At 37.4% G+C, this 24,166-nt stretch overlaps 1 protein-coding gene across 1 annotated transcript in view; it reads left to right on the top strand.

Moving 5' to 3' along the window:
* Positions 1–24,166, top strand: part of COL25A1 (collagen type XXV alpha 1 chain) — a 298,968-nt gene that overhangs the window by 152,200 nt on the left and 122,602 nt on the right. The window contains exons 3-4 of the mRNA XM_066186248.1: positions 259–303; positions 2,403–2,410. Coding sequence (XP_066042345.1) covers positions 259–303; positions 2,403–2,410 — 53 coding nt within the window. The remainder of the gene's footprint in view (positions 1–258; positions 304–2,402; positions 2,411–24,166) is intronic.

Genomic DNA, 24,166 nt, shown 5'->3' on the forward strand with positions numbered 1-24,166 from the left:
TTTCCTTGAAAAAGAAGGATGAACTGGAAGACCTTTCAAGTTTCTCCCAGCCTTTTTTCAGGGAGCCTATAGTGGGCACCATAGCTGTCAAATTTACCACAAACTTCCTAAATCTTATTCGGGTTGTCTTTTACCCTTGCTCAACCAAAGTCTCTGAACTTCATGTAGTACATCAGCCCAATGCCCTTACATCCAAACAAGACATACTGTAAGTGTAATTTCAAGGGGAAAAGTTACAGTCCACCATCTTCTTTTTAGGTCCTCCAGGGAAAAGAGGTAAGCGGGGAAGAAGAGGAGAGACTGGTAAGTTTCCAATTTCATAAGATCTGTTGTCATTTGATGTCTGTTTTTGTGAGGGTGCATACCCAGCATGCCTTGATTTTTAGTTGTATTGCATGTGTGCTCTGAAAAAAAATCTGAAACTTCTCTGGTAAAATGTTGTGACCCTTGGCATGTATCTGGTGACCTTCCAGATATTTCTCTAGTCTTGGGCATCCTTAATTTGTAGGCATACTTCATAATGCTCAGTGTGGTGCCTTTGGTAACGCATCTGTAACTGTCAAACCCTCTAGGGGTGTTCTCACCTGTGCACAAGTCAGAACAACTACATATAAATCAGTAGTTGAAATAAATACTATGTCAGTTTTAAATCAGGCCCCTGTGGTATGCAGAGAACAATTTTATAAGGAAATAAAGAAGGAAATAAAATTCCTTATGTCAAGAATGTTGATAATCAGGGACATAATGTGATAAGTAGACTACTCTGTATGAGAGAAGTTGATTTATAAAAGTGAGCAGTTAACTTCTAACAGAAGTAAGAAAAACATTCGTTGGTTCGTTACCCTGTACCAGGGAGGTTGCTGTTGATAGAAACCTGCTGGTGCTGTGTAGCTTGAAATTTCATTTGAGGCAAAGATGTGAGATGCTGAGCACCTCTTGCTGTTGACATTCACAGGAACTGAAGCAATTACCTTACAGGATTGTGTTTTTCATCAAGGTGAACTTTCTGGAGGGTGTGCAGTAGAGAATGAGTATTTCTATTCTCCTTGGCTGTCTTGTCTAATCTGCCAGCTAGGAAAGTCTTCCAATCAACTTTATTTCTGTAAATCTTCTGTAGCCTTTCTTATCTATGTAATTGATCATTTATCTGGCTCTTAAAAACTATTTCCATATCTTCCTGGATCATAAAACTAAAACTGAGCCCTGCGAAAAGTTGATGCAAATCACCCTCGTGTTTCCATTCAGTGTTGTCTTGGTATTTACTTCAGAGAAAAAGGCTGTGATACAGAGGGAAATTCTGTGGTTGAAGATTGAGTTACAAATGATCCTGGAAATTACTTTGTGGGATGCTCATTGATTTATTTTACATCTCAAATAAACACATGGTAAACTATTAATAAAGGAAATGGACCTCTCATTTAGAAACAGACCTGCACCTTATAATGCTGTTTAAGAATGTTTGCCAGAATAAAGAAATTACCTTAGTTGTTGGACAATAAAAGTTGCATTGTTAAAACGAAAAGGCTGTCAATATTAAAAGCAATCTCAAAGTACAGCTGCTGCTGTTTTATACTCTTTTTGCAGAGAGTTTTTTCACTTTATTCAGAAATTAGAGGCATAAAAGCTTAATGAAATGTCATTGATTTGGGAGCTGCAGCTGCTTAACTTAATAACACTGAAATAGTAGATTTGATTTGTGGCCCTTTGATAATGTTTCCAAGAACTGCTACACAAAAGTCTTTGAGGTCTGAATAATTGAAAAAATGTGCAAATATCACTTCACAAGGTGTGACATTTTAATGGGGAGCATTTAATATGTGTGCCTTGAGAGAGAAAGGCGATGAAAAGAAAGTTCAGCACTGTCAGGTGGCCACTGAAACCTCCCCTCAGAGGCAAAGTTGGGAGTCTGGAAGATGCTGGTAACACGTATTCTTGACTAGATGCCCAGGTGAAATGCCAAGGGTACTTTGTGCAAGTCTGTGGCCAAGCTCTGATCAAATGCTCGCTGTGTGGTTAACTGAAACTGGTGATGTGGTTATATTTGCTTTATGTGGAGCCTGACAAAACGAATTGTAGTCCATAGCTGGTATTTTTGGACTGGCATGAAATTGCATGGAAATGAATGGAGAAGCAATTTTCATAAGATTGCATGACTGTAATTGAAGATTTGTTAAGGTAAGTGCATGCTTTTAGGCTGTAGTCATATTTATAAGTTTCAGAGCACTACCAAAGCACAAGATTACTTAAGTGGGAAAATGTGTTACCTGTATTACCAGTGCTGCTCACTGACAATCCCAAGGCCTTGTGCTTGACTGTGTGTGTCTTTCTTCAGTAACTTCATAAGCTTACGTGTTCTTTTTTCTCTTTTTTTACCCTTTTTCCCCCTCTCCCCCACCCCACAGGACCTCCTGTAAGTACAGTGATACATTGTTGGTTCTTCCAGAATCAGGGAGAAATCTGTTAGATCCTGTTAAGTTATCAGCGTGATAAAATGATCATGTATACTCAAGAGGGAATTTTGATATTTATACATACACAGTATCTTGGAGCTGAATAATTTAATCAAAAAGTTCGTTAAGAAAAAAGTCTCTAAACCAATAAAGCTTTATGTTCAGCGCTCCAGATTGCCATTTGGATTCATAATTCCATGTAAGTATGTTATGTTCATTTTGCCTGTGACTTCATAACAGATACTTTACTGAAGTATAAAAACCTGTGAGTATCCTGTCTTAAGCCCAGATCTGGCCACTTTCGCTGGGTAGTAACTTCCTCTGCATTTATCACAAAGCTGTGGGGTACAATCTCCCTGGTTTTGGAGGCATACAGTCCAGCCATCCATGTGCATCATTTGGTGTAGGAGTGTGACTGTTAAAACAGTATTTCTTTTACAATTCAAAGACTTCTATATTTTTTTATTCTTTAATTGCACAGTAATATATACTGTGCAATATTTCCACAGTATTTTCAAGACCCTATCCTCTGTCTATTCTATGCTACTTGCATGTTAAAGAATATTTAATTAATATGCTGAATTCCTGTTGTGACCTAAAGATTTTACTGTAAGCTGCATATTATTGTTATGATATTACTTATTGTTCTAAGACTTTGACCATGTGCTCAGCAATTCATAGTGACGAATTAATTGTGACAAATTCATTTAACAAACCCATCAATTAAAAGCCAGGCTTAATGCATAAAGGTGCTGTTTATTTGAGAGAAACATTGTTTTCCCCAATTTCTTTTGCAGTCCTCCTATTAAACGCAGAGAATAAACATAAATCATGTTACAAGGTGTTTTCCTGTACCAAAGCAATGTGGCAAGAGTTCACTATATGCCTCATTAAGAATATCTTTGACTTCAGCTCCCCACTGTTTCAGTATAGGTACATTAAAAAACACAAACAACCCCCCCCCCCCCCCCTTAAATAAGTCATAATTTTGGCAGTATTAGCACAAACCTGAAATAGGTTCCAAAACTGAATAATTTCAAGAAGTATCTAACTTTAAATTCTAAGTTTCATACTTGAAACCTGCAAGATTTCATCTTGCTGGCAGGCAGCAATGGTTTAGGTTGTTACAAGACATTAAAAAGTGTAGTTTTTCTTCCTAATTCATTTCTGTATTTACACAGACACTGGCTAGGGGCTACTGTTGTGAACTTAAGTATTGTTTTCACTTGGGAGACTGTGGTAATAGTTTTCATTTAAAATATCAAATATTTGTATATCCCACATGAAATTGGATGGAATTAGGTGTAAGTTGTAATTTCAAAAGCTGCCACAGTGCTCTGTTTATTTTCCTTGTACATGACTACTGAGTGGCACATGTAATAGCAGTCAGAGGCTGGAGATTTTGAATTTTTTTGTGAACTTTTACAGCAATCTCAGATTTCTTCTTTGCCACCTATATTCTAGTGGAATCTAATACTTTACTGCCTAAGCACTCGAACTTTTATTATTATTATTAACTACATATTGCCTGTCAAGTTACATGGATCATTCTCTTCATAAAAAACAGAATTTCACTAGGCATCAGGAGTAGCCTGTAGCTTTTTAATCAGAGCATTTATATAAGTGAGACATGTAATTTCCATTGCCAAAGCCTCATTTCTTCACTATGTAGTTAGTACCTATCTCATATTTTCTGGTTTGAAATATAATCACATGCAAAAAAAAATCAAGGAATACACAAATTATAATTTCCTGATGATGTACTCTGCATGTTTGTTGTGTCATACGTCATGACTGTGTTGTTAATGTGTCGTACCATTTCATCTCATTCAACCAGGGTCTACCAGGGCGAAATGGCTACCCGGTAACTCATCATATATTTATGACAGCAATTTATGATTACTCTAAAATCCTGTTGGTATATTTTGGTTTCTCTTTATTACTGTCAAAAGGACCCCTTTTTCTTGGTTTCTCAGATGCCTAGGAAATGTAGAATTTTCCTTTAAAAACAAAGCAAAATAAAAAGCCTGCGACAAGATTCTGAAAAGGACCAGACCATTTACAATGCATTAATGAGATGCACTGATTGTTTGATGTTGTACATATTTTGTATTGAGTTTCTTCATTCTTGAATACAAAATTCATAATTAATTAATTTAAAAACTTATTAGGATACTGCATCTCAATTTTCCATATTAGAAAGCTGTAGTGTGAGCCTCTGAGTCCTTTCTTGTAATTCTCTCCTGTTTCACTTGACTGCGTTGTTCAATGTATTTTGAGCAAAGTAAAGTGTTATGACAGCGGTCCTGGCAATTGTCTGCAGTGGCTATCACAGAGTAATTTTTGATAATGGATACAATTCATCTTTCTGTTGGTTTCATTCATATCTTTAGGATTTATTGCCTGAAAAAATATATGAAATAATGCATCTTTCTAAAATCTATTAATAATACATTTCTTTCTAGCAGTCATCAAACTGTCTGCAGTGTCCCATTCATTGAAAGAAGTATATGCCTGCTGTCACATGGGTATTAGAAACCAAATGACTAAATGAGATAATATATGTGCACAACATAGTGAGTGTTGGAGTATAGTAATGATCTTATTTATAGCACTTGATAGTGTAGCTTAAAGGGCCCCCCCAGACTGATTTGCCTATGTTTTTCAGACAAAAGATACTTTTCAGTGAATTTTAAAAATGTTTCCATTGATAAAATATAAATAATATACCTTGAACACCTGCAATTAGAGGAGAATTTTGTAGAATCACTCTCAAAATGGTTTGGGTGAGAAAGAAAAAGATTGGATCATTTAGTTCCAGTCTGTCTGCCATGGGCAGGGCCACCTTCCACTAGACCAGGTTGATCAAAGCCCCATCCAGCCTGGCCTTGAACACTAAGAGAGATTGAGAACACTTATAGGGATGAGTCATCCATAGCTTCTCTGGACAATCTGTTCCAGTATTTCACCACTCCCATAATTTAAAAATTCTTTCTTATATCCAAGATAAACTTTCTTTTAGTTAATAGTCATTACCCCTTGTTCTGTCACTACAGGCCTTGGTAAGAAAAAGGATATTTGTTCACAGCTTTTTTACAGGGCCCCTTTCAGTATTGAAAGGCTGCAGTAAAATCTTTCTGGAGCCTTTGCTGAACAACCCCAATTTTCTCAGCCTGTCTGCAGAGAAAAGCTGCTCCATCCCTCTCATCATGTCAGTGGTCCTCTGGACTTTTTCCAAGAGGTCCATGTGTTTCCTTACACTGTAGGCCCCAGAGGTGGACACGGTACTCCAGATGGGGTCTCACAGGAGTGGGGCAGAGAGGGAGAATTGCCTCCCTTAACCTGCTGGAAACACTTAATTTGATGCAGCCTATTTCAATGCTTTTACCTGGGCAGGTTCTGTAATTGCAGAGTGGTGTCACCAATGGATCACTATCCAGTGTCCATCTTTACAATTACAAGTAGTTGGAAGTCAGCTGGTGAGGAACTTGTCATCTGTGTCAAGAAACCTGCTTGGATGTACTAAAACCATTATCAGGTTTCTGAGTGCACATTCCAGTTTCTCTTAGAGTGATTAATCTGTGTAGGTGAGTACAAGTTTGTTTTCTTGAATAGATTTGTTCTGGGATCTGAAAACAATGAAGGTACTTCAGAGCCATGGTATTGAAATTGCTGGGTCTAATGGGTGTTGTTATGGGCAAACTTAGTCTGAGTGCATTTCTCCTTGTGTGTGATGTGAGCTGTCAGTAGTGCTTAGCTCTTAAATGAGTGTTGCTTCTTCCTGCTTGAAAATGACTGGGAATGAAATTTGGCTTTGCTTCCTGAAAGTTATCAGGTGGCTGAATGTTTCAGTCTTTTCAGTTACAGTCATACCCTCCTGCTTTGAATGGGAAATATGTAACTGCAAGTGCCGTGTCCTTTGAAAGTACTTTTACAGCCCTGTAGAGGTGTATGAGAAGGCTATTAGTGTTCTAAGTTATTTCTCTAGAGTCTACTGTAGAAGGCTTTTTGCTTAAATCTGTATTGGATTTTATGGGATATTCTGTGAGGAAAGTGTGGTGTATCTGCCACATATAACCTAAACCTCGTGTGGCTCTCTCGCAAAAGCAAGTGGCTGTTTTCTCCAAGGCTTAAGTTTTCTTTACCTGTGTTCATTCCTAGTTTTCAAAGATACTTTAAGAATAGTTACAACAGTGAAAGGAATTACAGTGAGAAATCTAAGTCCCCAGGAAGATACAGCATCAAAAATCAATAAAATAAGTGGGGTTTACTGCTAATGGGTAACACAGTTATTAAGGGGTTTATAAAACCACGATTAACTGGTTATTATTTAAGTCACCAGGAATCCTAGAGAAGTTTACACTGGTGTACAGCTCTTTTTCTTTCTTGTAACAAGCTTTCTATAACTGACAGTGACCAAATCAGAGTTGTGACTCTTTCAGCTTGAGTTTAAAATTGAAATAGACTATCACGTGTGCTCGAAGAAAAGAAGGAAAAGAGTACACAAACATGAATTGGAGAATGAGGTGACAGGCAGTTTTGCAGGCATTTTGTATGACAATGTCATTCAGAAAGAATGCTAGAACTTTGAAAAAAGTACACACATGCACCCCCCTAAAGAAAACCCACCCCAAACCTCTACCCGCAAACTACCCAGCCACTAAAAAAAAAAAATATTCTCTTGTGAATGCAGTGAGGAGGCCAAATATACAAGCTATAGGGTTTTGTAAACCTCTGTAGGTTAAATGGGTAGCAGATTTTTACTGTTTTCCATTGAAAAATTGAAGCAAATAATTTTTTTCCCTACCACTTTTCCCAAGATGGGGTACAGATCAAGCTCAACATCCAAGTAAACCATACTGGAAGTTGCCACGTGTGTGGTGGTAAAGCTTCACTTCTTCAGAATTGAGTTTCAGAATATGGAAACATACCCAGATCATTTCTTCATAAGGAGAGAAGTGGTGGAATTTGTCCTTCGTCTCTTCATGACAGTCAGTCTGCAGAGCCCTTTATGCGTTTACAAGATTTTCAGGAGCCATGGAGGGTCATGGCTGCTCCAGGTGACCATGTGCCTAGTATTAAGTCCCATTTCTTCTAACATCCTTGTTTCATCTTCAAGAAATTCAGGCAGATTCCTCTCTTGAAGAAAAAGAAGTGTCTAAATTAGAGATTATTCTTCTGTAAGTGTCAAATACCATCACTTGATAAAACGTGAAATGTAGGTCTTTGAAATTTCACCTGTCAATTAATTTAAATTTTTCCTAGCTCTCAAAAGACTTGCTTCAAGATAACAAAGGGGAAAAGATTAGGACTGCAGGCAGAGAATTTAAACTATTCTTTAGCCTGAAATGATTCCTTGTAGATTACAAAATGTCTTTGTCATCACACTTCTGATTTTTGCACCCATAAAAAGTTGTCCCAATATACCATGAGAAAAGCTGTAATCCTGATTTGTAAGGAATTTCTGGTTGCTTTTATAAGTCTCTGATTTTTCCTCACCTCGTTTTCTGTTCCTGTATCACAGAAGGCAAAGAGAATTCCAGGTAGGGCATTTGAGTTGAAGGAAATAGGCCTGGTTGGGAAATGTGTGAAAGGCTTGTGAGAAATTAGTGAAAGGCTTTGTTTTAATCCTGCTGTGTTGCTTTGTCTTTGTTGGTGCTTCGTACTTTGTTTTCTTCTGTGTCTCCAGTCAGAGATTGGGGCTGCCTAGGCAAATGTGTAATAAGTAGCACTGTCCCTGGATATAAAATTAATCTCATCCAAGAGCAAGTTTTTCAGCCTCAGATAAAATGGCAACTCAGTTGCTGTAAAACAAATAGAATTGGAATAATCAGAAGAGAAGAAATGAGCAAAGATTGTGTGTTTTTCATCTGTGATTAAACATAGCCTATGGCATTGTTAAGCATTTTTGCAACAGTTGTTGTATTTCTAGTAGCTAGTTACATCTCCTCTTTTCAGAATCATGCAAAAATATAAATGTCTAAGCTCAAGGAGCAGCTACCTCAATTCCTGACCTTACCCTGAGGATTTGGCTTGATGATCCTATAGAAATTTCCCACTTTACAGCAGTTTTTTTCTTTCTCAACAGGTGTCTTCACAGACCAGCTTTTTTTTTTTTTTTTTGGCGTTTGCCCAGTGTAACTCTTAGGCATTTGGCAGCAAAACTTTTGCAATAAATTTCAGGTTTGGTAGTGAAACACTGATAAGTATTTCAGGTTTTAATTTTTTTTTTTCCTTTTTAATGAACAGAAAATTCAAAACATATGGAGTCTCAACAGCTTCTTTGTACTGTGATTTTAGTATGTGTTTTCTCAGTTTATATGCTTTATCTTTGTATTCCGTCACAACAGAGGTGATTGACTTAAGAGAGATGAGGGTTTTGGTTGATCTATTTGCCTCAGACTCGTTGCTTGTTCGCAGGGAGTGGAAAGAGATACAAGTGGTCAACTATCCACCTTGGTTTACAGATTTTTCTGCTTGGAGCCATATACAATAACAGTATCCTTAACAAACCTCAGCACTGTTCCCAAGTAGATGCTTTAGGTTAAACAAGTGCAGTGTTAAACTGGCTGCCATGCAGGTTAACTTTGTAGAATTTCTGTGTCAGAACCAGAGGAAGGTTGTAAAAATGTGGTATTTTTTGTAAACATTCTATAGCTGAGGACATACTGATAATATTCAGCAAATCAACGTCCAGTTCTTCCTACAAATTGTGGGAGAATTTCTAAATCTCCATGGCTGAGTACTAACTGTGGCCTTTGTAATCACATCAGTCACATTCATACAATAATGGGTTTTTAAGACCTTTGGTTCTATAAATAAAATGTATTGCAATTCATGAGTTTAATTTTTTTGTATGCCAATATTTTCACAGTGATTGAAGATAATTATAAAAGATGATTCTAGCAGAAAATTTTGAGACCTCTTAAAATTAGTTGCTATTAATTCTGTGTCACAGGAACAAAACTACACATCAGAACACATTTATTAGCCGCTTATGAGGCAGTTGCCATTTTGAATGAACTGTGGGCTGAATCCTCTCATTCGTTACATTTGTGTAATGCTGACTGCATAAATAAGAGCAGGCAGTGTTTATTTCTGCAGCTCCCTGGAGGAGAGCCCCAAGCTATTCCTTTTCTGTGACTGATAGGGAAGGAACAACTGCCTCATCTGCAAAAGCCAGCAATATAAAAATTTATCTCTACCCATTTCTTCAGTGAAAATTATAAAAATAAATTGCCATAGATAAGCTAAAGGAGAAAGTCCACATGGCGATTTAAGAAAATGATTTTTGCTGCAGTAAATGCCTGCCTACATAACGTGTCCTGGTTTAAACACATTAAACTTTCTAAATTATTTGAGTCCATTTTATACATAGCATTACAAACAGAGATGTAGAAAATTAATAGAAAAATAAGACAACATTATAATAAATAACCTCAGTGAATGATTAGTAACACAGACAATTGTTGCCATATGCTGGATCCACCAAGACCCTCTTTGAATTGGCAATTTCCATCTCAGGTGCACGGACTCTGGTATTATAAGATCCACATCTCTGCATGTGACTATCTAGATGTCAGTGTGTGATGAAAAAGTGAGTTAGGATACTGAAGGCTAGTGTGAGTCAGTACAGTTTTGGTTCACAGCTGACGTCAATTCAAAATGACACAAACCTATATATCTATCAGATAAATAAAGATTTACAGCTGATGGTAGATAGATAGGGGGTAGAGGTAATTTAAGAATTAAATGTATTTTTTCAGTACTTTCCTCTGCAGACTCAGAAATTGCCCTCTTCTCTTTCATAATCGAGCATGTGTAGGTAGAGAAAGGAATTAAGTTGGTTTGTCATTTTTTGGACAGCATACATACATTTCTAGTCTCTCTGGGCTACTCCACTGAGTTCTGCTTGGCAGTTTAGCAGGTGCCGTGCAGAAGGCTGTGGTTAACATCTTCACATTTATGCTTTGATAGGCTTAATTAATGCTTGAACTGTACCTAAGAGCATTCATACTTGCTTTTTGTCAGGCCTGCCACTTGAAATTTTCCAGTCATTTCCTCCCACTGCACAATATAGCTCTGTGGTGTAACGGAACAAGCTTTATTTATGAAATAAGCTACCTTGGAGCAAAATTTTGTGTTCCAAAAGATTTTTAATTCTATCTATCATTTTTCCATTTGTGTTTGACAGCATGTGGATGTAGAGTGATTAATTAACCAGTGGTGGTTAAAAGTGCCTCTTGGAATTTGTCTGAACCATCACTTTCTCACAAGAAACTTGGAAATTCAAAGACAGGGTTAAATCAATTACAGTAGAAATCCTGCATTCAATTACTAAATGGTTAGGCTTGATGATCTTAAAGGTCTTTTCCAACCTAAATGATGCTGTATTTCAGGTTGTATCTGTCACAAATGTGAAGGAAAATCCTAAGCTGCCCTTTAAGAATTCTTAAGTCATCAGTTCCTTCCCTGGATGGGGGGTTGGACAGATGATTCTGAGATTTTCTTTCATGCTAGATTTTTAATTTTGATTTATGATACTTTGAATGATGTGTAAAACTGTATTGCTACCCATACAACTCCCAGGTGACTAATCCTATGTGGGAGTTTAAGTGCACTGTTAATCCTAGCAGAGGTCAAGGGGTGTAAAATTTCGTTGTAGAAACTTGTTCCTGAATTACAAGACTAGGTGGTTGGATTCTATGATTTCAAGAAAGTGCAGAGGGAAGTGTTTCCTTGAAGCACTTCTGCTTCCCCCTGAAGTCAGTGTTCAGATTCCATTTAAGAGAGAGGCGGTAGGAGGAGAGGAACATCTGGAGCAGGCAGTCACCTGGCTCTTCTTTACAAAGCTGAGTGAGGAACTGCTTCCCTACTGGGAATCAAATCATTCTCTGATACACCTGTACTGGGTCCCACACTGGTTAGCATCATTTAGTAATCACACAAAAATTGTTTGGGGGTGTTTGTCAAGTTTAATAGGGTTCTCAGCTCTATGGTTTTGGATTCCTTTTTCAAGGCTAGGAGTTAGCTGGTAGATTAAAGCCTTTAAGTACTTTTTCCTCCATTATGGGGATCTTGCGATGGGCACATTTAGTGTGTAACTTTGCCTCTTGAACCACAGGGAAAATTCTAGGCTGTTTCTTGGACTGTTCTTACTTGCATTTTTTTTACCTTTCTAGCTATGCATATTGAAATCAAGATTAGTTAAAGACATTTCTGGATGCAAACATGGTTGTCTGGAAGGAAAGATATATACAAGCAGTGTGGAATCTCAGCTGGAAGGTTTTTCCGTGACTGTGTAGGATACAGATCATAAATCACCCTGAGAAAATGGTTTTGAGATTATTTCTTGTTGTTTTTATTTTGTTGGTTCCCTCTCCCTGCCTGCCCAGTTTGGCTTTACAGAAAGCAGTTAGCATTTATTACTTTTGCTAGTATTGAGATGTACAGAGTACTGATAATCTAACGGAGAACTATCGAGTTAAAAATTCATTCTGGATTATTTTGTACATTTTTATGGTGGCTACTCCCAGTGTAAATGAGAGGAATTTTAATTCTTTGCTTTGACTCATGAGAAACCATCATGTACATGAGCACTCATGAGTTTGATGTAGAAATCAGTTTCTTTCTGCAGCATGATATTCTAATGAAAACAAAATGCTGTTGGAAGGCTAAAATTCTGCCAAGTGAATAATCCTAGCAAAAACTTGAAAGTTTTCAAAAGTTACACTATTTACATGTAACAGTTCTTCATTTTTTAGATCAATCGCAACTAAGGTAAGCCAAGTTTTAAGGATAGATTCTTCTGCTTCTCAGTATACAGGTTTTTGTGAAACAGGAGTGGTGTCACTATACTGGACTTAAGCTTACATTCAATTTCATATTTTAGTTCAGTAGTATTAGTGTGTACACTGAGGTTGTGGATTCCAGCAATGGGAATGATCTTAGTTTTCCACTTCCAGTTAGTTTCACAGGGTGGTATTAATGATGGTATAGTTTTCCATGGATCAGAGAGGACATTGAAAGAAAGTACTCCAAAAGAGCCAAGAGTAGCATACACCAGGTCAGTAACTTTTGTTGTGCATAATGTAGTATCTGCATTTCCAGTCATTGAAAAAATGCAACTGTAGCTTCCTTTTTTTAATAGGAAAAAGGCACTAGTCAGGCCTGTGGTTTTCATTCAGGTTCTCTGACTGATTAGCCAGTCTCCAGAGAGAAAATTACCTCAACATTTCCACTTCCAGCTGTGTGGATCAATTATCCTGATTTTTTCTAATCCACTCTGAATGTTAGGTCTCTGCCCTTAAGATATGTTAAGTGTAATCTGGTATTGCCATCACATCCAAATTTTTTCTCCCTAGATGGAAATGCAAAGAACCACTTACTTTTTTTTTCTTTATGCTGTCACCAGCTTCTGCCAAAATCCTTTCATAATCTTGAAAACCAGTTATGTCAGAAGAAAGTAATGAAAAAATTTTATTTGGTGGTATTCACATGTAGATCCACAAAATGTAAAAGAACAGTCTAGACAGTTTGAGATTAAAAGAACTAGTGAGTTTGGTAAGTGCTTGGAGATTTTAAGTTGTTAACACTGAACTGTATTCTGCCTTTGGATTCACCTGTTCAGCTCTGGTGGACTTCAATTCAGCTTGCATAATTTGACTGAAACTAGGAAATAGCCAAGAGGAGTGCATGATTTTCTGGAGTATGGCTCAGAAAAGCACAGGTATAACATACTTGGATTTTCGAGTTTTCTCGGCTGGGGGGTAGCCCAAGTTTGTTTGTAAGTCAGATTTCAGTGACTTTTTCTTCCTTGGTTAAATGTTTTCTTGGTTGAATTTGCTTGTTCTGTACAGCACTTGTCAAGGAAGGAAGAAAGATTTCTCTTTGTGCAGTGAAGCTGTAGTTGGAGTTTAAAGGGAATTTAGAATCAAAGTAGTTGAGTGTTTTGTGTGACAGGCCATTAGGACTGAGGTCTTAGATTGATGGCACAGGGTATTAAGATGGTAAGTGAAGTACTATACAGCTGCCCAGTTAATATATCTAATAAAAGCACAGACTTGGAAATGAAGCTGCTGTATGCCTGTCTGAGCACTTCACAGGCTTAATGATTTTGTTTTCAAAGTCACAGTAATGGAAGTTCCTTATGGAAACTGATGGTGATTTGTGTGAAATTTCTTTTTTCAAGAACCAGACATAATCTTTTCTTGAAATAAAAATTCTTTTCATTGCTACATCCCTCTTTCCTTGTTAAATGGGGGAAATAGAACAGGTGGTGCATCATTAAAAAATATAAAGGGAATTGTTTCAGGAAGAAAGAGTGAAAAAAGTTGTATTGCATCCCTGAATTCTACTTTCTTTCTGTGACTGAAATAATCCTTGTAAGTGTGCTTCCTGTGGTTTTTTCCACCATGCTTTATGCTTTTTGAGAATTTACTGATTCCAAGTCATTTTAGAAGTGGCATAATTGTATACAGCACCAATCATTAACAAATTATTTAGGCTGTAATTTGCTTAGAACAATTGGAGTGTCTTTACATTAGCTGCATGCATATTTGTGCCTTTTAAATCTCATAGGTGCGTGCCAGAATTATCTGAATGGACTTGCATGTACAGAATTTTATGTTCCAGTATTTGACCTCATATTGCTCCCATAGCTGAAAGCACCTGCTTTGCAGTTTAAATTTTAATGTAGTGTATCTGCACGAGCTTTTTTTCCCTCACTCTGGAATTCTTCAAACAAAGCTTTCTTCAACCTCACAATAGAGATTGGGGTTTTATCTTTGGCGTGTTTTTTCTTAAATTTTTCAGTACCTTGGTTCTTAGTTTTGTTCTGTTTTAAACCCTTTGTTGTAACTGTTCTCTCTTATGGAGATGTATCCACTCCAGTCAATTTTCTTCATTGCAACTGAGAAGCATCTCTATGGCAGCTGTGTTTTTTCTTAATTCCCTGGGAGACACATTCAAAATATTTGCCTCTATAGGCAGATAAAAGGAGCATGATGGTAGGATTCTTTTAACCTAATGGAGCAGAAATTGTTTTATGTTCCTGCTTCTGAGTTTGTCAGTCTTCAAAAGCTGATGTTTCCACTGAAGCAAGGTGAAAAAATTGGTCTCTGAAGGTTTTGTCCATATGATACTGTATTAGGTACCCACTGTATTATTTTTTTTTCCTTAATAGACCTTACTCCCCCTAAAAAGAAAAGATTTATAGAAGCCAAAAAACAGGATGACTGAGAGAAGTGAAATGGATTTTATTTTTTTTTAACATTCTGTAAATCTGTCAAAACACAGGTAATAAGAAAGACTGTTCTTTAACAGGTTCTCAGTGAGCAAATGGATTTGCTTCCATGGTGGTGTGAGGAGGCACATTCTTCAGAATTATTCCAGAAGAGCAAAAATCTAATTCATCAAAGTCATCATGCCACAGCTGTTACAACAATCTCTCTCCTACTGAATGCTAGCCAGCTAATTTTTGAGAAGCGACATTTTTCACAGTTTATTGTTTTCTCATCAACATGGCACCAACCACATCAAAAATAATCACCCAGTGATGTTGGCATTGATTAATTAGCCATGTGCTTTCTATTTACAGATACAGGAGTTTAAATTTCTTTGGGTGAAAAGTGAAGTTTTAGGTAGAATGTAGGAGTTTTCTCTCTGGTCTGTGTGAATGCTTTCCATGTTCAAGTACTTGTTAAGCTATGCTGGAATTCAGTAGCATAACTGAGTATTTTTACAGAAACACGTAGTTCTGCAAAACTTCACTAGACTGTTTCAATGGATTATGGATGGGTGAAGCATTTTGACTCCATTCTTTACCATAACTTGAACTATGTTGCTCTTACTCTTTCTGGGGTCAACAGTAGTTTCCCTCTGCAGTAATTTGTCATACAGCTATGACTGTGCAAATGTAGTAGGTACTGGTAAGAGGCATAGGCTACAAGGAGGAAAACTGTCTGGAAATAATCTTCTTGCTAGTCTGATGTATGAAGACAGCAGAGGTAGTCCATAGTTTGGGATTCACAGTCGTGCAGGGCCCTTTTTTTAATACAGATTTGCAACATATACATGATAAACAGATGTGTCCATCCACAGTCTTTGAGAAGAGAAAGTTCCTTCCAACTTGGATCTGTCCAGTTCTTTGTCATCGTTCTTTTATATATGAATTTCAGCAGCAAGAGCAGCCATAGTGCTGAGATAGTCAAAAAAATGCATCTGCACCACAAGAAACTGCCTTTCAGATCTCCTGCATAAACTATAAAAAATAAAAAGTATCTTGGCAATTATTTTTCAGCTGTGAAACATGCTTTTGTAAAGCTGTGACTATAATTTTTCTTGCGCAGATCCCTTTGTACTCCCTCATTGTTACCATATGCAGAGCTTTTTTGTAGTTCAGCCACTCCCTGAATAGCCAAACTCTGAACAATATTTTCTTCCTTAAATTGCTTACTTCTAGACATAACCAGTCCATCTTATAATTGCAAAGGAGGTATTAAGAGTATTCAGACTGCACATAGGGCGCTCAGCTGAGAGTCTTGCAACGTAGAGTGATGTTGGTCCAAGAAAAAGGTTCAGAAATGGTACCTGGCACTTCTGGTTTACTTTGGAATATTTAAAACTGTTACTCTTTTCCCATCTTATTCCGTTGTGGATAATTTTTATGATCTAATTTAGATTAATATGGACACTAGAGACACTTCATGAAATTCATAGCTTCAGGACACATTTCTATTTGTTTCTTTAAGTTCAAAGTAACTAAAAAAGTATGGAAAAATGCAAGCATTTTCTTTTTTGTCACAAGATCAGCAAAATAGGTGTTAGCTGCCACTTTTGCTCAGCAGATAACGATTAACATTGGCTTATTGCTTTACATGTGAAAGCTCCATATTTCTCTGCACTAAAGGCACTGCACTAGACAGGTGGATTAAAATATATATTTGAATAACTTCTGATTACTTTTATGTTCAGGAACTGAAGTCTCAATATATAGAACCTAATGTAGGCATGGTGTAAATTTTCTGGCTGATGAAGCCTTAATCATGGTGCTGCAATTCATCACTCTCCAGATTTTATCAGGATCTGGCTTCCAGGACTCTTCTGTGTTTCCACAGTCTGCTTTGAGAAACTTGTTGGTTTGATAAAGGTGATCTTGTAGGAATTTTTTAGAGAGTGGGTACATGGCTTGAAAACAAGTAGGAGATAGCTGGGATTACAGGATAATTGTATCAAGGAATTTCGAAAGCCTTTCCATGAGAATGAAATCAGTGAGGTGTTTTCGGGAGGGATTCTAGTTCAGATCTTGAATGATTCATTGTGCACCAGTGTTTTGAATGAGTCCAAGAAAAACGAGATGCTTCTGAAGACTGAATGTGATCAAGTCTCAGGTAGTTAAGATAGGATGCATAAGTTTCTGGTCAAGAAAATCAAGCAGCCTAACAGCACTGTCAATTTTGTTTTTAAAGAAACCCACTTCATTTAAACCTCTACATCTCTACGTCAGAACACAGTTACACTTTGCAATCTCCAGGTGATGATCCATCTAGCTGAAGTTTGTATCTCAGGTAGTAATTGATACAAACTCTTTGAGGGAAGAATTCAGGAAACTCTGAAATTGACTTTTTTGAAAGATCCTTGTAGTGCTTCATTTGTCGTTGTCAGTAATTTTTTTTATTTTTTTATTTTTTTTATTTTTAGTAAAGGGGTTTTAGAGAGGCTCAGATCGTCTTTCTTGTACTCTTTTAATCTCTTCTTTTTACAGTGAATTTTTCTTCTGCCCAAACAATCTTCATTATTTGGTTTTGGTTGGTTGGGGGTTTTTTTCAGTAATATCCTGACTGCTGGCCAGAGAGACTTTGTTGCAGCTGATTTAGTACACTTTTCTTCTCCCAGACATCGAGAAAGTGACTTCTGTAACTGTGCTGTTGTTATCCTATTATCCTAACAGTAATCATTTTCATTGAAAAAGAAGAAATAATGTTTCATCAGTAGAAGAGATTTAGCTTGTTGATGATCTTAACTGTGCTCATTGTTCACATAAGCTCTAAAGCAAAACTTCACTAAAAAGAACTTTCATCAGACTTGCTAGGAATTATATATTCTTCCTGGGAATACTGTATCAAATCTAATAAAGTCAGCCTTGATAAACCTGTAACTAAACAAAGGGGAGAAAAAGAAAGAAATACATTATTTAAAGGAAGAAAGAAATTCATCATTTTAATAGTATCATGATGAGGAAACCTGACAGTGGTAGGTTTTTTTGACTTTTATCAACCTAAAACTGGAATAAGTGTTTTGAAAAGGCAGTGTGTCATCTTTCACCTCACCAGAGCTTAGTTGGGATTGATGTGCAAACCTGCAGCTTGAGACAGATCTTTTTTTAGTTTTTTCCCTCCACATAGGTATTTTTAAGCTCAGTCTGACAGTAGCTGGCATGCAGCTCATAAAGCTGCTCTGAAGCTGATTTGTGCTTTCTCCTGAATCTCCAGTTGTGTGTATGTTGACATGAGAAATTTTCAGGCACCTGCAAGTAGCAATCTATCAAATTTATAGTAGATTATTTATAAATGTGGAAAAAGTTAGTCACATAATTTTGTCAGGGTAAGGGTTTCTGACTTCTGAAAAGAACAAACCAAAACAAGCAAAAAATCTAACACCACCCCCTTCCCCCCTCTATATAGGGTGAGATTTCTAGCTTACAAAGAAGGAATTATATCTGTTTCCTGTTTATTATTTGTCCTGGTTCACAACTCAGTGTTCTGATGAGTATTCCTTAATTGAAAAAGATCACTGCTGTATGAGTGGAGAAGTTAAGAGTAAGAAGATAATCGGTACCTTCTTCTTTTTCTTTGCTTGGAAGATTCTTTTATCACACAGTAAATTTCAACATGTGATATCTTTTGCCTTTTCAGTGAGAAATTTCTGAAGAAATTATTATCACATTAAAGCTGCCTTAAATAATAACATTTGCCATCTATTTGACAGAAACTCTCCAAAGGTTTCTGATGCCCTTGCTTACATAGTTACTTTCTAAAGAAGAACCCTAAAATCCTTAAAATATTTTTTACTGGCAGGGTCACAAAAAAGAAAAAAGATATTATTTGAGTGGAAAACAACTGATTTTGTGAAGTGTTGAAAAATCTGCTTAAGAATATTTTTCTCTGAGAGACATCCTATTTTCAGTATTCTTGATGAGTGGAAGCTGTGCAAAACCAGATGGAAATGCAACTCATACTCTCCTACCTGTCGTGTGTTGTGTCTGTCCATAACAAGGTTATGAAGACAGGTAGTTAAGTGCTAAGTAAATAGTTAGGTCCTATTTGGAAAAAATGAAATCTACTGTACAAACAACTTTTGAAGAATCTGGGGAAAAAACAAAAAAGGTATGTATAATAGTGTAAGTAAATAGTGTTGTGGTTTGAACCCAGCTGGCAACTCAGCACCCACACAGCCACTCGCTCATACTGCCCTGCTGGGATGGAGGAGAGATTTGGAAGACAAAAGTGAGAAAACCTGTAGGTTGAGGTAAGGACAGTTTGATAGTTAAAGCAAAGGGTGTGCACGCAAGCCAAGCAAAACAAGGAATTAACTCACTGCTTCCCATGGGCAGGCAGGCATTCTGCCATCTCCGGGAGACCACAGCTCCATCACACCTAATGGTTATCTGTGAAAACAAAGGCCATCACTCTGAATGTAAGCTTCCATCCTTTTTCTTCCTCCAGCTTTATATGCTGAGCATGATGCACTGTGATACAGAATATCCCTTGGATCAGTTGGGATCAGCTGTCCCAGCTGTGTCCCCTCCCAACTCTTTGTGCACCCCCAGTCGCTTCTCTGTTGGGGTGGGCTGAGAGGCTGAAAAGGCCTTGATGCTGCATAAGCAGTGCTCATCAGTCACTGAAACATTTTTACATTGTCAACACTGTTTTCAGCAGAAATACAAAGCACAGCCCCACATGAGCTACTGCAAAGAAATTTAACTCTGTCCCAGTGAAACCCGCTGCATCCAGCCATAGCATACATTCAGTAATGGTAGTGGAAACCTAGAGGGGAAACACACAGTCCAGAAGAATCAGTACCATCTGTATTACCATCTACAGTAAGAGAAAAAATATTTAGTGTACGTGTGTTGCCTAAACCTACTCATCCGGGTCTTCATGGTTCATTGTCTTGTCTAGTTCTCTGAACTGCACTACAGGGATTTTGTTAGGGAAAACCATGTATTTGGCACCTCTTGTTAAAAATTATTTGCTAATCTTTAGAGGCTGTTATTTTATAGAACAGAGCAGAAAATAGTTTGATCTACATAGCACGACTCTGAAGACATTCAGGTTTGAATCAAAGACTATGGTTTAAATTCTTGCTCTAAAAGTGAATGAAAAATTAAACTGTCCTTATCTCAAGAAAATGACTTGGAATTCCAGTGCAATCTTGTAATGAATTTCAATAAATATTGTCACATATAGGATTTTTCTCAGTGTATCCTGAAGCAACATCATGTACTATTTCAGCTCATCTTTCTCATCCAGCCTGTACTTGTATAGTTTCTAGTCTTTTCTATTTTTAAAAAAGTGATTTCTCTCTCATTCTAACACTAGAAAGAAGTAACTAAGGGAAGAAGGTAATTTCCATATTTGCCTGTTAAAGAGTCAGTATTTTTATAATGAAGGAAGAGTATTCTGTTTCGCAGTATTTTTTTCTTCTGGAAGGCAGTGTGTCTCAAGACAGTTTTGCTTTGTCCCTGTATTCCACAAAGCAAATCTCAGAAGACATTTTGAGATGTCAGACCAAATAGCCCTGATACAAATGGGGTCATGGGAGAAATTCCTAATATTTTCTGTTCGTGTAGAGAAGCAAGTACTTCTCTATAGTCTGCTGGGAATTTCTGAATCTTCTTTGAGAGACCCATCAAGATGCTACATACAGTCCTTTAATTCAAGTACAGGAGCTATGTAGCGTGGATGAAGAGCAGGCAAAACTCCAGTAGTAGCTTTAAAACACCTGTCATTGTAAAGAAGAACAAATAGTATTTTTTTTCCTATGATAAAGAAACATTCCCTAAGAACAGAGCTTATACTCACAGTACAAGCACTGATACAGGTGCAAGAGATGGTGAATGGTCCTTGTAAGTCAGTTTAACCCCATTATCTTCCTTTTACAAATACTTGCATAATCATTTTCTGTGTTCTTTAATCATAAGAATAATTAAATCTCTTGGGCTAAGCTTGTAGCAGACCTAGTGGTTAAACTTACCTGCTGTCCCACAAAGCCCTGTGGGGAACTTAACATACTTACCATGGCCTCGCTGGTGAGTGTTTTGACTGGTAATATCTCTAGCTTGTTTTCGAGACATAAAGTTGTTCCTAGCCAGAGTTCAGCTCAGCCTTCGTTTCTGTGCCTGCAGCAGACTGTGTGTGTAAATATTACTAGGTAAATGTCCTGTAGTACCCAGTGCTAGAAAAAATCTGGGAAAGCTAATAAGTTGGAAATGCCTTAATTTTTGGAGCGTATAGAATCATATTTGGAAATCTGCTAAATAATTATGAGTAAATTAGTAAGTGTTATATGTGTGCTGCATATGTGGAATCAAGAGGCACAGAGGACACACAATAATAAAAGCTCTACCACTTTAATGCATTGGACAGTGTTGCTTTCTTCTTCCTTGCTACCAGGGCTGGACTGTTCACAGATAACATCTGAAGGATAGTGTAGGTCACCCCAACAGTCACAAACTTCCCTAGGATGTCACCACATAAATAAGGTAATGGTCATGCAGACAGCCAGGGCACTGATGACCCATTTTACACTCTCAGCATGTCATCCACTCATGGTGTGACAGGAAACCACAGCAAGGGCTGGCTGGAAAGTGAGGTAAGGCATTTTATTCCCACAGGGCTTCCCAGACAGAGTAACTTGTTATTGGATCTGACAAGTAGGTTAGTGCATGGGCTTCTTACAAAGCCAATACTGTACCAAAAATAATGAGTTTGACAATGTGTGCATCCAACTGATGTCCCTGTTCATGTTAAGTATGTCTGGAATTTTTGGCATAGTCCAGGATCTAGGGTGGGAGAAGAAAGATACTTAGGGAGCTCACTAGATGATGTGGCAGCAGTTTTTTTACCATGTTTTCTTGATAGCTTGTTGAAGTAGCTCAATATATGTCTACTTACATGCAGTACATATTAGTCATAGTGCAGAAGGTATGAATACACTCCTGGATGAAGTAGTCTCCAGAACCCCTGCAGACCTGACTTAGACTAAACTTTTATGCTGATTGTTTGCTCACAAGCTAAAGTAATACTTAGGAAGAGGGCTAAATGCAGCAAGGATAAAATAGATCTACATAAAACCAGCAAATATGTCATGTGCTCTCTTCTCAGCAGCAGTGATCCAAATGTAGCAGTGTGAGCAGTCAGCCCTAAGGGGCTGTATGCTTAGGAGGGGCTGGCGGGAGGGGGTTGCCTCTGAAGCTCCAGGGGGAAAGTCTGGATACATTTAAGAGAAAGCTTCTCTTCAGCAGGCACGAAGTAGTGTCCTGTTTGCATATGGCAAATACCTGAGAGCTTACGATTTCAGCCTAAAACATTAATTTAGTGGCAGAAAAAACTTACTCTGCCTGCTCTTGTTCCGTTGCCAGTATAATTTGCATTATACTGGGAATTATTCTGTTTGTGTAATTTGCATCCCTCTGACTGCAACCAACTTCTGGACTCCTAAGAAAATAAGTAACTTGTAAAGTACTAGTGAGGAAAATTCCATGTTTCCCAAGGGACAAAAGAGAAAATGAGGTAAGGCACAAGACTTCTCTGGCAAGGTGTAGGTAGAAATCTTTAGAACCCCTGTGAACGACGTGAGGTTAAGTTTTTTATTAACAATCATTTCTATAATGCTAATTTAAATACAGATTAGTTATGAGATTTTATGTTGCCACCACATAAATAGGCTAAGTAAGTAGCCGTTTTCTGTTATTCAAAAAAAATACACAAGCAAGATGCATTATTTCATATGTTTGGTTATGTTGGACCACTGTGATTTGCCAGACTAATAATTCCTTCATTGCATGTTGAACCTGTCTTATGTTAGACACCAGCTATTGCCTGGCTACTTTCCACCATGCTGTTTTTTATTAATTCTGTCTTCTTTTGTCTTTTCTGTGCCTTCATTCTCTAAATGTATTGCATTTAGCTGCTGACGTAGAGTTACTCATCATCTAAAGTCCACAGTATTCTCCAAGTCTGTTTTTTTCCCTCATCTTCAGTGTTCCTCTGATTTAACTGTTCCATTTTGTTTTGACTTTTGATTATCCCAGGGTCCGATTGGTATGGATGGAAAGCTGGTAGGTGATTTGTTCAAAACCAGTGTAATTTAGGTCTCTCACGTATTCCCCTCTTTGCTTTTTAAAATGACTTACGCTGAAATGTGTATTAGTCAAATACTGGCTTCCTTCAGCATGATTAGTTCAACTCCAGTAGCATGGATTTTTAACAGGTCGCTGAAAAGCCACTTCAGTCTTTTGTGCCTATGTAAGGAAATGGAGGTCAGCTCTGCTCCTCCTATTCACTTATCATTTTCTGTCTGAATTAGATTGGAAGGCAGGTTCCTCCTTTGGTGCTCTGTCTGTTTAGTGGTGACTTTCAAACAGCAGGGTACCATTTCTGACTACATTTCTGTATTTCTGTGACTCCTCCTTCTTTCACAAATTCTTAATTTTTGTGTTTTAATTTCTGTGCCAGGATTGTGTTGGCTGATTAAATCTGAACAGCCTCATGTCCCATAATATATGCATTTGTATGAATATTCCAGATATTCGTTAGGGATATGCTGCTTGAATTAAGTTAGAAATAGCATTTAATTTTATACAATGCATTTGTTAATGCATTTGTACTTGTGTGTTCATTTGTGTAGCTTTATGTTTAGATCTTTGAGCCTGAAAGTTTATGTTCCCAGCTCTTTAAAGATTAACACCATGGAAAAGGTGTGAAAATCCAGTTTTGGCACTTTCTCATGTTATTCCTTTTGCTTCATCTCTTTTCTGCCTTCCCAGGGCACCCCTTTTCACTGATATCCTGGATACCTCTTTTCTGTTCTATCCTTTAACTTACTACAAGCCCCATTTCCTTTGCAAGCTCAACTTTTTAACTTGCAGTGTCAGCTTTCATTTTCTCCTCTTTCTTTCCTGTGCTCCTTGAGGTTGCTTTCTACTGTTAAGTAACTTGTCTGTAAAGTTTGCAACATGCAGTCAATAAGCTTTTCCTTGAATCTCTTCTAGGGGATTGATAACTTACCTGTTGACTTTAGTTACACCATGGATATTTTCTTTTTGTTTTTAATATCATTAAATCATTTAATATAATTTTGTTTTATATATCAACAGCTAATATTAAGTTCAATTGCTAGGGAGGGATTAACTGACAACAGTGGACCTTCCATCATGGCAATTAGAATAGGTTGCCAAATCCCTTTGTTCGCCTCAAAATAGTGTATTAAGCTAGTAAATAGGAATATAGAAGGGAAAATTGTCCTGGAGATTTTACTGAAACCATGACATATTATGCAGCTATACCCACGGTAATAATTTAGATTAAAAAAAAAATAAAGAAGGCAAAAAAAGAGCAGCATTCAGTTGGGATAATCAAGTACATGAGCAATGATGCAGTGTTCAAAGCAGCAGCCACCAAAATGCCCCTCACCAGTCAGTGATGTTGGAACTG

Source organism: Chamaea fasciata, unplaced genomic scaffold, assembly GCF_029207755.1.
Source record: "Chamaea fasciata isolate MVZ Bird 193981 ecotype frontalis unplaced genomic scaffold, bChaFas1.0.hap1 SCAF_6, whole genome shotgun sequence".
Classification (NCBI taxonomy): Eukaryota; Metazoa; Chordata; class Aves; order Passeriformes; family Sylviidae; genus Chamaea; species Chamaea fasciata.